The sequence below is a fragment of the Pseudorca crassidens genome, chromosome 13, assembly GCF_039906515.1.
Source record: "Pseudorca crassidens isolate mPseCra1 chromosome 13, mPseCra1.hap1, whole genome shotgun sequence".
In the NCBI taxonomy this organism is placed as follows: Eukaryota; Metazoa; Chordata; class Mammalia; order Artiodactyla; family Delphinidae; genus Pseudorca; species Pseudorca crassidens.
The window spans coordinates 35,233,222-35,248,621 of record NC_090308.1 but is presented as its reverse complement, the minus strand read 5'-3'; the positions used below and the strand labels follow the sequence as shown (position 1 = coordinate 35,248,621).

The 15,400-nt window shown below is 37.0% G+C and overlaps 1 protein-coding gene across 2 annotated transcripts; it reads left to right on the top strand.

Annotated features, from left to right (window-relative positions):
- The first annotated feature begins 1,092 nt into the window (after nucleotides 1-1,092).
- CENPW (centromere protein W) lies at nucleotides 1,093-14,521 on the top strand. 2 transcript variants are annotated; one of them, XM_067702940.1, is made up of 3 exons: nucleotides 1,093-1,393; nucleotides 12,382-12,495; nucleotides 14,378-14,521. In XM_067702940.1, the coding sequence occupies exons 1-3, from the start codon at nucleotides 1,268-1,270 to the stop codon at nucleotides 14,402-14,404; spliced, it is 267 nt and encodes an 88-aa protein (XP_067559041.1). In that variant the 5' UTR covers nucleotides 1,093-1,267; the 3' UTR covers nucleotides 14,405-14,521. The 2 variants fall into 2 exon arrangements, with proteins under 2 accessions (XP_067559041.1, XP_067559042.1); XM_067702941.1 differs by lacking the exon at nucleotides 14,378-14,521 and having other exon boundaries at nucleotides 12,422-12,499.
- Nucleotides 14,522-15,400: the final 879 nt, after the last annotated feature.

Genomic DNA, 15,400 nt, shown 5'->3' with positions numbered 1-15,400 from the left:
ATGCAAGAGGATATTATGGTTATGTACAATAGACCACAGGAAGGAGAATAAAAAATAGATTAAGATTAGGGACATGGTAGAGACAGAGAGGACAGTGATCCAGTAACATGTAAGAATTGTTGAAGTGGGGATACTGGAGGAAGTGAGTTCCAGAGATAAGGTTGAAGAGTAAGACAACTGAATTGAGAATATGGAAGGGTATTAGTAATGACAAGGCCTAGTGTATGACCACAGATGTAAATGGCTCATAGGATGAAAGATAAGATTATTGGCAGAGAGGAGATCTTGAAAGTGGGAGGCCAGATAGAAGCATCTATGTGGATATTGAAAGCACAACACAACAACTTCTACAGCATTAGTATTAGAGGTAATTACAAATAACATCACAGTGATATCAGAGTGGTCAGACTAACAGTGTTCCAACATGTCTTGAGTACTTGTTAGAAATGCAAATTCTCAAGTCCCATTGAGACCTACTGAACCAAGAAACCAAGGGGTGGTGCTTCAGGTGATGCACGATGACGTCTGAGAACCACTTACAGGGACAGCACAGAAGATGGAAGAGTTAATTGCTTGGAAAGAAGGATTCAATGAGGTAGCATTTAAACTACAACAGAAGTTACTGCAAGGTTAAATGTAGGGGCCTTAAAATTAAAGGGAGCAGCATTTGTAAAGAAAAGCTTGAATCATGAAAAGACCTCAGATAAGATAACATAAAATTACGTAAAAGTGAAAAACGTTAGCTATTAATATCAGAAAATCATGCCTTGCTAGGAAGCCATTGTTTCTTCAAGAATCCTGATGAAACATCATAGAGTTCTTTCTATTCATCTACTTTTTCTTTCATTGGTATTAGGCTCAGTAGAGAATGAAAGCTGGGACAGTAAGTGTGGCTGCTTTGGCATACCAACATTTTCCACAATTTCCCAACGTCTCTATCGAACACTGGAGAAATTGTTTCAAAGAGCTGGTGCTAAAGGCTAAAGCCGCAATGTTCGCCCGTCTATGACGTCACGGTGTGCCCACCGAGGGTGTGTTCCATCAACAGCCAGGCGCCGCGGGAGGGGCGGGGCTTGAGCGTGCTGACGTCACTACCGGGCGCCAGGCGCGCTCAATTGGCGGCGGATTCAAACGTTCTGGCCTGGTCTCAGGGCCTGTAGAAGCGTCGGAGTTGGGGTTCTCGGTGTCCCCGCGGGCGTGAGCTGCAGTGCGGCGCAGGGAGGACCTAGGAAGCTTAGGTGGCTGGTGCCCGAGCCGGAGGGAGAGGATGGCGCTCTCGACCACAGTCTCGCAGAAGAAGCTGATAAAGCGGAAGGCTCCCCGCGGTTTTCTAAAGCGCGTCTTCAAGCAACGGAAGCCTCACCTCCGTCTGGAGACAAATAGCGACCTACTGGTGAGATTTTGTCCCTTCTAGGACTGGAAGTGGGGCGGAGACAGGGGAAATAACCCCCAGCCTTTATTTTGCCGCCCCCAGCCAATCTAGCTTTCAGGCCTACGTTTGAGGTGTTCGCAGCAACACCTGGGCGGGTTTGCCCCGGCCTGGCATATCAGTTAGTATTCCTGATGCTGAGTTGTTTTGGGGCCCTCTGAAATGTAGATATCCTGACCTTTTTTTACAGGAGGCTATTAGCCACATCAATTTAAGGAGAAAACTAACGTTAAGTTCCTGTTTATAGTTTTTCAATATCGCTATTAAGGAGCACAGTCTGGTACTGTGCTTAGTGTAACTTGCAAAGGTTCGAAAGATACATTTTAAAAAAATAGGTTTTGGAATTCAGGCTGGGTTATTTTTATTTAAATATTGTAAAAGGCATTACTGACATGCCTTTCAAAAGTGCCTTTCTCCTTGCCTTCCTTTCTTCCCCTTCTTTTTACGTTGTTAAACAAATATATTGCCCTATTTCCTCTACTTTAGCTTATTTACTAAAGAACCCTGATCCAAAAGTTTATTTGTAAGTAGTATGCTCCCAAATGTGAATTCGTTTTCCTAGACAAATAGAACACCTGTTAGTTTAGTTTTCAAGCCCAACCATTAAAAGTTTATCTGACTCAGTAACTGCAGCATAATGCTCACATGATAAATAACCACAACCAAACCACGGTGTAATATTTCTGTTTTGAAATAAATTAAGAGTTTTTATGTTGAATGCCTGGAATATATATCCCTCTAGCAGAATGAACACTGTTTCCCTAGGTTTAAACCATAGGAGGCACCTCCTGTGGTTTGTTACAAGAGCTCTTTGAGTAAAGGAGACACTACAGGTGGGCACCTAATTTCCCTGAGATCAAGGATAAAGAATTGTGGATAATAGGGATATATGGCATGGAGGGTGGCTTCACAATACATCATTCCATCTCTTCTTAAGCTACATTGTCCCCCTCCCCCCTGCCCCACCTCTTTTCTCTACAGCCTCTGCCAGCTCTCTATTGCCTCCCCTAATTTTAGGGTTTCTATTTTAATAAATTACTATAGAATTGTCTTCACTTTTCCTTTCTCTGAGCCAAAACAACTTTTTTTTTTCTTGGAAAAGTAGCCCTTCTAATATCTCCTGTCCTTTCTTGTTCCTTTTTTAGACCCTATAAGAAAAGACAATATATACTGTTTTATTACCCTCCTTCCCCCCAGGTGGTGATTAAGGTGGCACAAGTGAACTGTATTAAAGTGAAATTGATTTTCAAAAGAAATTTAGGTAATTTATTCTGAAGTTTTCACTGGTGCTGGGGTTCTCTCAATAAATGGAGGGGGGAGGAAATGTACCTGCTCTAGAATCTAGGAGACTACCAGCTCGTGTAGATTGTTGGACAGAAATTTCTCAAGTAGTCAGATTCCTCCCGCATCCACACTTGCCTGCCCCAAGTGATCCCTGGACAGGAGGACTCTATTGTGGAGTGGGATCCAGGTGGTACAGGAAAGAAGGGGAGGTGAGATTCTAAGCATTTGCAGTGGTAGGGGAATGGAAGTTCTTTATGCTACTGTCTATTACTAGATTGTATGCTTGTCTTTGGCTTTCATTATTTCTCCTTCACCATCTTGTATATGCCATGCATCACTCTGGTTTCTTTACTTATGGTTTTCTGCTTGCCATTGGTACTTAATTATCTTACTCAGCAGGTGCCCCACATCATCCATAAACTTCTCTACAATTAAGGTAGTCTGTTTTTTTTCCTGAACTTTGATAGCTGTAAGAGTGCACATCATACAGTTTAGCTACTAGGACCCTGACACTATTCTCTAAGTTTTATATGTCAGTGTTGTCTCCCAGTGCGGTATGCAGCTTCTTGAGGCGAAGGGACCACACATATCTCCTTTTGTGTCTTCCATTATCTTTAACACAGAACTAATATACTTTTATGATGTCTTTGCATAAGATATTTCTTCTGTTTGAAGATGTCCTCACTCCACTCCGCTTCTCATACTTCAGTTATTTCAAAATTCAGTTCAAATGCCTATTATTCGGTGAAGCCTTCTTTCATGGTCTTAGAAAGCATCAACCTTACCTTCCAGTATCATCTACTGTCACACATTTGTCTTTAATTAGGTTTCATTCTCCCATGGGACTGGGAACTTTGAATTGGGAACTTATTGTATTCCTGGTGTTTAGCATAATACCTTGAACATTCTGAGTGTACAATTAAAGTTGGGAGTGATGATGACTATATGTGGATTGATGTTTCTAACATTTTACTTATAACCTCCTTGTGTTACTTCATATTCTTCTGCACTGGCTTTTTATTGTTGTTTTATTTTATGACTTATTTGATTGTATATCACCAGGGCCAATACTGATGAGTGTACGTTAATCTCACATTGTTCGGCTTTCTTGTGACTCAGTTTTTAGATTTATCACTAAGGAATATTGTGCAAATATCTGGGTACTTACAGTTTATGTAAAACTCAGAAGTGCTGTGAGGAAGTGGGGAGGAAGTCAGGCTGGCCCAGTCTTTTGGTCACCTGAGACTGTCAAATGGATACCTCTTTGTAAATTATCTTTTGGTTTACCTTTCAAGCAAGCTGATTTTTTATTTTTCCAAAGTGTAAGTTCTTGATGGAATGGCTTTCAGGATTGAATGTCTAGCTTAAACCATAAAATTTGCTTCTGTTCTGACCCTTTTAATTTAAACCTTAGTGCCCTTGAGTGACACCACTCAATTAACTGTTTTATTACAGATAAATAGGTTGTTTTAAAAAAAATTCTGACATTAAAAAAAAGTAATATTAATTCAGTATCTATGGTTCATGCCCATGAAGAGTAAAGGACTCAAGCCTCAAAACAGAGTGTGGTTTATTTGGGATTGGCTAAAAAATTTTTTTGCCTAATTTGGGGAGGTATGGATGGATCTTCTGTTCATGCAGTAATAATTGACTACCTACTTCATATTGGGCCATGGGCTAAAGGTCACTGGGGATATAATGTCTGGGAAGATAGACATGGTTTAGCCCTTATAGTACATTGAAGAAGACAGGTGAGAAATTGCTGCCTAGTGTATGTAGTATGTGTAGTGATAAGAAGTTCAGGGTGCCATGGATCTATATAACCTTACATATTGGGAGGAATTGGGCTTTTTAGAGAAGTCTGTAAACCAGTAGCATGGCTGTAGGCAAACTTGTATTTGAATACTGAAAGAAGTTCAAAAGACCTAGTATAGAACTGAAAGTTGGGAAAGGGGAGAGATGAAATTAGAAAAGCCTAGTCAAGTGGGGTTTAGTATTAAGGAATTTGGAATTTTTCATGAGGCATCTGGAAGATATTTAGCTTTAGAAGTAGAAAATACAGATTAACGGAGGAAATTGAGCCATGTTTCCATGGAGTACTTTTGTTGCAGAAGGAAATGGTATATATCATTGGAAGTTTAAAGAAATTTTGAATGACATGGTATAATGTAAAGAATCAGGATTGGGTGATTTAGCTCAGAGTTCTTGTGAGAATTAAACAAGACAGTGCATCAAAAAAGTACCAAAAGAATATCTTCTTCCATAGGTTCTTTATCATGTTAAATTTAAATCCCCAAATTCCTCTGCTTGCCCCAAATATCACTAAAATATTCTTAAACATCTATAACAATCCACTAAAGATTTCTGCATAATAATTTAAAGCACCAAATTTATTAGTTATTAAACATTTGGTGAACTGTTGGGGAGAGTTAAGTATTGTGTGTTTTTCTTTAATTTTATTTTTTTATACAGCAAGTTCTTATTAGCTATCAGTTTTATACATATTAGTGTATATATATCAATCCCAATCTCCCAATTCATCCCCGCCCCCGCTTTCCCCCCTTGGTGTCCATACATTTGTTCTCTACATCTGTCTCTATTTCTGCCTTGGAAACTGGTTCATCTGTACTATTTTTCTAGATTCCAAATATATGCGTTAATATACAATATTTGTTCTTCTCTTTCTGACTTACCTCATTCTGTATGACAGTCTCTAGTTCCATCCACGTCTCCACAGATGACCCAGTTTCGTTCCCTTTGATGGCTGGGTAGTATTCCATTGTATATATGTACCACATCTTCTTTATCCATTCGTCTGTTGGTGGCATTTAGGTTGCTTCCATGACCTGTCTGTTTTAAACAGTGCTGCAATGAACATTGGGGTGCATGTGTCTTTTTGAATTATGATTTTCTCTGGGTATATGCCCAGTAGTGAGATTGCTCGGTCATATCGTAATTCTATTTTTAGTTTTTACGAAACCTCCATACTGTTCTCCATAGTGGCTGTATCAATTTGCATTCCCACCAACAATGCAAGAGGGTTCCCTTTTCTTTACACCCTCTCCAACATTTGTTGTTTGTAGATTTTCTGATGATGCCCATTCTAACTGGTGTGAGGTGATACCTCATTGTGGTTTTGATTTGCATTTCTCTAATAATTAGTGATGTTGAGCATCTTTTCATGTGCCTCTTGGCCATCTGTTTCTCTTCTTTGGAGAGATGTCTATTTAGGTCTACTGCCCATTTTAAAACTTTTTTAAATTTTTTTGCGGTACGCGGGCCTCTCACTGTTGTGGCCTCTCCCGTTGTGGAGCACAGGTTCCAGACGTGCAGGCTCAGTGGCCATGGCTCGCAGGCCCAGCTGCTCCATGGCATGTGGGATCTTCCCAGACCGGGGCACGAACCCATGTCCCCTGCATCGGCAGGCGGACTCTCAACCACTGTGCCACCAGGGAAGCCCTACTGCCCATTTTTTGATTGGGTTGCTGGTTTTTTTAATATTGAGCTGCATGAGCTGTTTATATATTTTGGAGATTAATCCTTTGGCCGTTGATTCGTTTGCAAGTATTTTCTCCCATTCTGAGGGTTGTCTTTTCATCTTGTTTATAGTTTCCTTTGCTGTGCAAAAGCTTTTAAGTTTCATTAGGTCCCATTTGTTTGTTATTGTTTTGATTTCCATTACTCTAGGAGGTGGGTCAGAAAAGATCTTGCTTTGATTTATGTCAAAGGGTGTTCTTCCTATGGTTTCCTCTAAGAGTTTTTTTCTTTTTTCTTTCCGGTTTGCGGGCCTCTCACTTCTGTGGCCTCTCCCGTTGTGGAGTACAGGCTCCGGACGCGCAGGCTCAGCGGCCATGGCACACGGGCCCATCTGCTCCGCGGCACGTGGGATCTTCCCAGACTGGGGCACAAACCCATGTCCCCTGCATCGGCAGGCGGACTCTCAACCACTGCGCCACCAGGGAAGCCCTCCTCTAAGAGTTTTATACTGTCTGGTATTACATTTAGGTCTTTAATCCATTTTGAGTTTATTTTTGTGTATAGTGTTAGGGAGTGTTCTAATTTCATTCTTTTACATGTAGCTGTCCAGTTTTCCCAGCACCACTTATTGAAGAGACTGTTTTTTCTCCATTGTATCTCCTTGCCTCCTTTGTCATAGATTAGTTGACCATAGGTGCGTGGGTTTATCTCTGGGCTTTGTATCCTGTTCCCTTGATCTGTATTTCTCTTTTTGTTTCAGTACCATATTGTCTTGATTACTGTAGCTTTGTAGTATAGTGTGAAGTCAGGGAGTCTAATTCCTCCACCTCCATTTTTTTCCCTCAGGATTGCTGTGGCTATTCGGGCTCTTTTGTGTCTCCATACACATTTTAAGATTCTTTGTTCTAGTTCTGTAAAAAAAAAAAAAAAAAAAATGCCATTGGTAATTTGATAAGGATTGCATCGAATCTGTAGATTGCTTTGGGTAGTATAGTCATTTTCACAATATTGATTCTTCCAATCTAAGAACATGGTATATCTCCCCATCTGTTTGTGTCATCTTTGATTTCTTTCATTTGTGTCTTACAGTTTTCTGAGGACAGATTTTTTACCTCCTTAGGTAGCTTTATTCCTAGGTATTTTATTCTTTTTGTTGCAATGGTGAAGGGGATTGTTTCCTTAATTTCTCTTTCTGATCTTTTGTTGTTAGTGTATAGGAATGCAAGAGATTTCTGTGCATTAATTTTGTATCCTGCAACTTTACCAAATGCATTGATTAGCTCTAGTAGTTTTCTGGTAGCATCTTTAGGATTCTCTATGTATAGTATCATGTCATCTGCAAACAGTGACAGCTTTCCTTCTTCTTTTCCGATTTGGGTTCCTTTTATTTCTTTTTCTTCTCTGATTGCTGTGGTTAAAAATTCCAAAACTATGTTGAATAATTGTGGTGAGAGTGGACAACCTTGTCTTGTTCCTGATCTTAGAGGAAATGGTTTCAGTTTTTCACTGTTGAGAATGATGTTTGCTGTGGGTTTGTCATATATGGCCTTTATGATGTTGAGGTAGGTTCCCTCTATGCCCACTTTCTGGAGAGTGTTTATTATAAATGGATGTTGAATTTCGTCAGAAGCTTTTTCTGCGTCTTTTGAGATGATCATATGGTTTTTATTCTTCAATTTGTTAATATGGTGTATCACATTGATTTTTTTATTGAAGAATTCTTGCATCTCTGGGATAAATCCCACTTGATCATGGTATATGATCCTTTTAATGTGTTGTTGGATTCTGTTTGCTAGGATATTTGCATCTATATTCATCAGTGGTATTGGTCTGTAATTTTCCTTTTTTGTCGTATCTTTGTCTGGTTTTGGTATCAGGGTGATGGTGGCCTCGTAGAATGAGTCTGGGAGTCTTCCTTCCTGTGCAGTTTTTTGGAAGATTTTGAGAAGGATGGGTGTTAGCTCTTCTCTAAATGTTGGTTAGAATTCACCTGTGAAGCCATCTGGTCCTGGACTTTTGTTTGTTGGAAGATATTTAATCACAGTTTCAATTTCATTACTTGTGGTGGGTCTGTTTATATTTTCTGTTTCTTCCTGGTTCAATCTTGGAAGATTATACCTTTCTAAGAATTTGTCCATTTCTTCCATGTTTTCCATTTTATTGGCATAGATTTGCTTGCAGTAGTCTCTTAGGATGCTTTGTATTTCCATGGTGTCTGTTGTAACTTCTTGTTCATTTCTAATTTTACTGATTTGAGTCCTCTCCCTCTTGATGAGTCTGGCTAAAGGTTTATCAATTTTGTTTATCTTCTCAAAGAACCAGCTTTTAGTTTTATTGATCTTTGTTATTGTTTTCTTTGTTTCTATTTCATTTATTTCTGCTCTGATCTTTATAATTTCTTTCCTCCTACTAACTTTGGGTTTTGTTTGTTCTTCTTTCTCTAGTTCCTTTAGGTATAAGGTTAGATTGTTTATTTGAGAATTTTCGTGTTTCCTGAGGTAGGCTTCTATAGCTATAAACTTCCCTCTTAGAACTGCTTTTGCTGCATCCCATAGGTTTTAGATCGTCATCTTTTTGTTGTCATTTGTCTCTAGGTATTTTTTGCTTTCCTCTTTGATTTATTTAGTGACCTGTTGGTTATTTAGTAACATATTCTGTCTGGTCTCCATGTGTTTAGTCTCCATGTGTTTAGTCTCCATGTGTTTGTGTTTTTTATGTTTTTTCCCCTGTAATTGATTTCTAATCTCATAGTGTGGTGGTCGTAAAGGATGCTTGATATGATTTCAATTTTCTTAAATTTGCTGAGGCTTGATTTGTGACCCAAGATGTGATGTATCCTGGAGAATGTTCCATGTGCACTTGAGAAGAAAGTGTAATATGCTGTTTTTGGATGGAATAAATATCAGTTTATTTATTATAAATATGATAAATATTCTTATAAATATCAATTTAATCTGGTTGGTCTGTTGTGTCATTTAAAGCTTGTGTTTCCTTATTAATTTTCTGTCTGGATGATCTGTCCATTGGTGTAGGTGAGGTGTTAAAGTCCCCCACTATTATTGTGTTACTGTCGACTTCCTCTTTTATAGCTGTTAGCAGTTGCCTTATGTATTGAGGTGCTCCTGTGTTGGGTGCATATATATTTATAATTGTTATATCTTCTTGGATTGATCTCTTGATCATTATGTAGTGTCCTTCCTTGTCTCTTGCAACATTCTTTATTTTAAAGTCTGTTTTATCTGAGAATTGCTACTCCAGCTTTCTTTTGATTTCCATTTGCATGTAATACCTTTTTCTGTCACCTCCCTTTCAGTCTGTTTGTGTCTCTAGGTCTGAAGTGGGTCTCTTGTAGACAGTATATATATGGGTCTTGTTTTTGTATCTATTCAGCGAGCCTGTGTCTTTTGGTTGGAGCATTTAATCCATTTATAGTTAAGGTAATTATTGATATGTATGTTCCTATTACCATTTTCTTAATTGTTTTGAGTTTTTTTTTTTTTTGGTCCTTTTCTTCTCTTGTGTTTCCACTTAGAGAAGCTCCTTTAGCATTTGTTATAGAGCTGGTTTGGTGGTGCTGAATTCTCTTAGCTTTCGCTTTTCTGTAAAGCTTTTAACTTCTCCATCGAATCTGAATGAGATCCTTGCTGGGTAGAGTAATCTTGGTTGTAGCTTTTTCTTTTTCCCTTTCATCACTTTAAATATATTGTGCCACTCTCTTCTGGCTTGTTGAGTTTCTGCTGAGAAATCAGCTGTTAACCTTATGGGAGTTCCCTTGCATATTATTTGTTGTTTTTCCCTTGTTGCCTTTAATAATTTTTCGTTGTCTTTAATTTGTGTCAGTTTGATTACTGTGTGTCTCAGCATGTTTCTTCTTGGGTTTATCCTGCCTGGGAGTCTCTGTGCTTCCTGGATTTGGGTGACTATTTCCTTTTCCATGTTAGGGAAGTTTTCCAGTATAATCTCTTCAAATATTTTCTTGGGTCCTTCCTCTCTCTCTTCTCCTTCTTGAACCCCTATAGTGTGAATGTTGGTGTGTTTAATGTTGTCCCAGAGGTCTCTTAGGCTGTCTTCATTTTTTTTTCTTTATTCTGTTCCATGACATTGAATTCCACCATTCTTTTTCCAGGTCACTTATCTGTTCTTCTGCCTCAATTATTCTGGTATCTATTCCTTCTAGTGTATTTTTCATTTCAGTTATGGTGTTCATCTCTGTGTGTTTGTTCTTTAATTCTTCTAGGTGTTTGTTCTTTAATTCTTCTAAACCTTTGTTAAACATTTCTTGCATCTTCTCAGTCTTTTCCTTCATTCTTTTTCCGAGGTCCTGGCTCATCTTCACTATCATTATTCTGAATTCTTTTTTGGAAGGTTGCCTATCTCCACTTCATTTAATTGTTTTTCTGGGGTTTTATCTTGTTCCTTCATGTGGTACATAGCCCTCTCCCTTTTCATTTTGTCTCTCTTTCTGTGAATGTGGTTTTCATTCCATAGTCTGCAGGATTTTAGTTTCTTGCTTCTGCCAAGTGTTATGTATTAATTAATTCTCACTGCAAAGAGTGTGTACTATTATATAAATTATCAAATAAATTATATGTTAAAGAGACTATCTAATTGGACCTAGATTGGTAGTGAATTCAGGCACATGGCAGAAGCAATGGATAGAGATGTTACCAGTAATTTAAATAAAAGAGCAGTAGATGTGATGCTAGAGGGAGAAATGAGATAGGACTGCAACTCACTTTACATTCTCTGTTGCTTGGGTTCGAGCTCTACTTTGACTGTTTTCAAGCTATATATATATGCATATAGAATGAGTAGCCCTTTTGTGTTAGGGTAGTGAATTTTGAGTAAAATATTTAGCAAAATGTACATATTGAAATAGTGAGGTTAAATAATGATATATGTACATATATATTATGGTATATGTATATGTTTTGCTAATATGTAGAAGTTGTTTCTATAAGAATATGCAAGAAGCTGGCAACCATAGTTTACTGGGGGATGATGTGGAAGAGCGACTTACTTTTGTCAGTCTATCCTTTTGCAGACTTTTTGCTTTGTATTTTGAAATACCTATTTGTTCACAAGAAGTGGCAAAAATAGTAGAGAATTCCCCTTACCTTTTTTGCAGCTTCCCACAATGCTAATATCTTATATAACTACAGTTCTTTGTGGACTTTGGAATTTTGTATTGTCTGCTTATTTTATGTAGTTTAAGGCTACTTTTTAAGAAATTTTAAGATTATTAATAGTAGATACGATTATTTTGATGTTGGAAGCCAAGTAACTTGACCTTTGTATATAAATGCAATAAAGTTTTAAAATTTCAATTCTTAACATGTTTTTAATTAGATATTTCAAATTAAATATCTGGTTACAAAATCTTTATACCTTGGATTGTAGAATGAGAGATGACTAGCTTTAAATACAATATTTGATATGTTTTTTTAATTTGGGGGAAATTTTAAATTACATTAGAAACTTAAATTTAGTTGGAATGGGTAACAGGAATATTTTTTCTTAATAGAGACCTACCTATGTTTTGATATAATGATCCTTTAGAGTAATGTTATTGTCTATGGCCTTTGGTCAGCTTTACATAGACTTGTTTCATGTATTGTAATAACTAAGTCTCTTTTTATGGAATCTTAAGATGGACATATATTAAAGTGAATTCTGTTACTTTAAATAAAGGTTAATTGATGTAATCGCAGTAGTAAATAGTACAGCATTAAAATTGGGGATATTCTTTTTATTTTTCTTATAAATTTGTTTATTTTTACTTATTTATTATTTTTGGCTGTGTTGGGTCTTCATAGCTGCGCGCGGCTTTCTCTAGTTGCCGCGAGCGGGGGCTACTCTTTGTTGCGGTACGTGGGCTCCTCATTGCGGTGGCTTGTTGCGGAACACGGTCTCTAGAGCACGTGGGCTTCAGTAGATGCAGTGCGTGGGCTCAGTAGTTGTGGCTCGTGGGCTCTAGAGTGCAGGCTCAGTAGTCATGGCTCATAGGCTTTGTTGCTCCGCGGCATGTGGGATCTTCCCAGACCAGGGCTCGAACCCGTGTCCCCTACATTGGCAGGTGGATTCTTAACCACTGTGCCACCAGGGAAGCCTGGGGATATTCTTTTTAAAAGTCATTATTTCAAAACATCAGTGTTTGAGCTTAAAAATCCTTTTGCATTTTCTCTTTAAAGGTGCATCTGAACTGTTTACTCTTTGTTCATCGATTAGCAGAAGAGGCTCGGACAAATGCTTGTGAGAATAAGTGTGGAGTCATTAAAAAGGAGCATGTACTGGCTGCAGCAAAGGTAAGATCTGAATTTCTTTTCTTGAGCACAGTTGCCTTAAAACACCACCTAGTTCGTCACCTCTGCCTGGTTTAGATTCCTTATTCAGTTTTGTTGACTGAGTTGATGCTTGGCTTTTCACGGGTTTTAATTACAGAGTTATGGTTTTTTTTATTATGTATATTATGGATTTCTGATGGAAAGATTCATGGCCATTGCCTTATTGCCATTTAGGGGAAAATAAGTGTTTGACTGCTAATCTGTAGGATATGTAGTAGCCTATATATAGCTGAGAAGGTTTATTACCTTGAAATTTATCAAAATTTTCTTCTTGATCATTTTAAGTTTACCTAATGATTTTTCTACATTTGTTTTGAGATTTGAGTGACTTCTGAATCATATTGCTTATATAAGCAGAGAAGATTGCTTCTTACTGATATTTCTGTATAATGTAATAGTATGATGTCTTTTCCATATATGTTCCCAAGATTTTTTCCATATGTTCCAGAGTTTTTTCCATATATGTTCCCAAGATTATTTTCACTTGATGTTAATAGATGCCCCAATATAAAAGGCTTCTGGGGTCAGATAAGTTTATATAACCTAACATACTATACCTCCTTGAATAGTCATAATGTTACGTATAGAGAGCTTGTTTCTGTAAGAATATGCAAGAAATTGGCACATGGTTGACTGGAGGATGATGTGTGAGAGAGACTTATTTTTGACAGTTTACCTCTTTATAGGCTTTTTTTGTTTAACATTTAATATTTTTGAAATAATTATAGACTCACAGAAGGTGCAAAAATAGTATAGAGTTCCACTGTACCTTTTATCCAACTTCCCACAACGGTAACGTCTTTATATAACTATAGATATGTAAAGTTATGAAAGTTTATGAGAAATATACCAGTAATTTGTTGAACTCTGTTTAATTTAGTATTTTGTAAATTTGGGTGTATAATATACTTAGAATTTTGTAAATTCATTTGAGTACATTGCAGTCCCTATACTAACTTCTTGTAGAACAGAGAAGTACTGGCCTAGGGTATAAACCTATTTGGTGACTTCTGTGGAAGCCTAGAAATGGGCATGCCGTGGCATTTTTTAAGGGGCTTTAAATTCTCTTACAACTATAAACATTTCAACAAGTTTCTGTACTATTAAAGTTGATATAAGTGCTTTCTGCAGGTAAAGCAAGGCTTAAGAACTTGAAGAGTGTATGTGTGTGTCTTAAATTTAGGGTTGGTTTGTTTTTATTAATGAATTTATATGTGTACTTACCTAAAAGTAGGTAAGTTCTTTACAATATTTTTGGATATATTCTGGTCTCTAATGTTCCTTGTCTTTTACAACTTAAGATCTCATTTTGTTTAAAATGAGATTAAAAATTATCTTAAAAATTATCTACCTAACAAGCTTTTCAGCTTGAGATGACTAGTCTTGGTCTCTGATATAATTCCAGCCTAAATACAAGAAATTTGGTGTTGCAGTGGATTTGTATTGCTTTATAGTTGTTAAATGCCTGATTCATAATAGGATTTTCAAGTTTTGGAACATTCCTTAACTCCCCGAATTGCTAAATTGTCTATAAACCTCAAGTTGGGAGCCATTAATCTGTACACTTTTGGCACAGTTGAAGAAATTAACATCTAGAAGTGACTATTATAAAACCAGATTTTGAGAATCTAGGCATGTTTCACATTCTTTGAGAGAATTACACTATTTTAGAGAAGTCTAAAACCGTTTATAAGGCAAAAGATTCCCTAATCACATTCCAAATTGGGTTTTATAAATTCAGAGACTTGCATACTATACACATAGGACTTTTCAACTTTTTTTGAGGAATTGTGTTTTATTTGGCATAGGTATAATATGAATCTTCATTTTCTCCCCCTCACAGGTAATTCTAAAGAAGAGCAGAGGTTAGAAGTCAAAGAACACATTTTTGAAAATTATAAGATGTATTATTTTAGGTGGTAACAGATCGTGAAAGCACTTTTTATATAGCAGTTAATATTGTGTATTAAAATATTGGCTTGCTGAAGGATGTGTGTGTTTGTATGTTTTTTACTGGTATTGAAATGTCTCAAGTATACACATAGAACTATATAAGCTTTGTATTTGAGGAATTGTTTCATTTTAAATGGCCTTTAGTTCATTCTACTTCCCTTTTTGTTGGTATTGCAGATGTTTTACATATCAAAAAAAGGAATCTTAGTGTGTGAAGTAGCTTGAAGAGATGTATTTCTTAGAATTAAGTTTATAAGTATTTAGATTTAGCCACAGTTAACTATGGAATCAATTTAATCTCTGAAGGAAGACAATGTGCAGTCAAATCTAGGTGTATTTTAAATATTTTAACTGTTTAATGCCTTTGCATAAGCAATGCAGTCTACTTTTATTTAGACCAATAGTGTCATAATATAATTTCTCAACTGTAAACACCAGCAGGGTGTTTTCAAAAACCTATTTCCCTCCAAAACCAAAAAAAAAATACAGAGCAAATTGACGTATTTTCTTCAAGTCACACAGATTTAGTAGATGGTATTTGTTTCCCCCCAAGAAATTTTTTAGAAATTTATCGCATATCATTTAATAGTTGTGTTTTTAACTTTTTATTTCGAAATAATTATAGATTGCAACTTGAAGTTGCAAAAGTAGTACAGAGAGGTCCACATGTACTCTATATCCAGTTTTCTCCCAGTGCCTACATCTTAAATAATTACAGTACAATATCAAAACCAGGAATTTGACTTGGTACAGTGTGTGTATAATTCTGTACCATTTTAGTACATTTGGAGATCTGTGTAACCACCACTACAGTCAAGATACAGAATTATTTCATCATCACAGACTTCTCCATCATGCTATTCTTTTATAAATTACACCCAGCTCCCCACGTCCACTGCACACACAACACTCC

Coding starts and splice junctions, on each gene's coding strand:
- CENPW (XM_067702940.1), top strand. CDS start 1,268: ATGGCGCTCTCGACCACAGTCTCGCAGAAGAAGCTGATAAAGCGGAAG. Junction 1,394..12,381: donor AGACAAATAGCGACCTACTG/GTGAGATTTTGT, acceptor TTCTCTTTAAAG/GTGCATCTGAACTGTTTACT. Junction 12,496..14,377: donor ATGTACTGGCTGCAGCAAAG/GTAAGATCTGAA, acceptor TCCCCCTCACAG/GTAATTCTAAAGAAGAGCAG.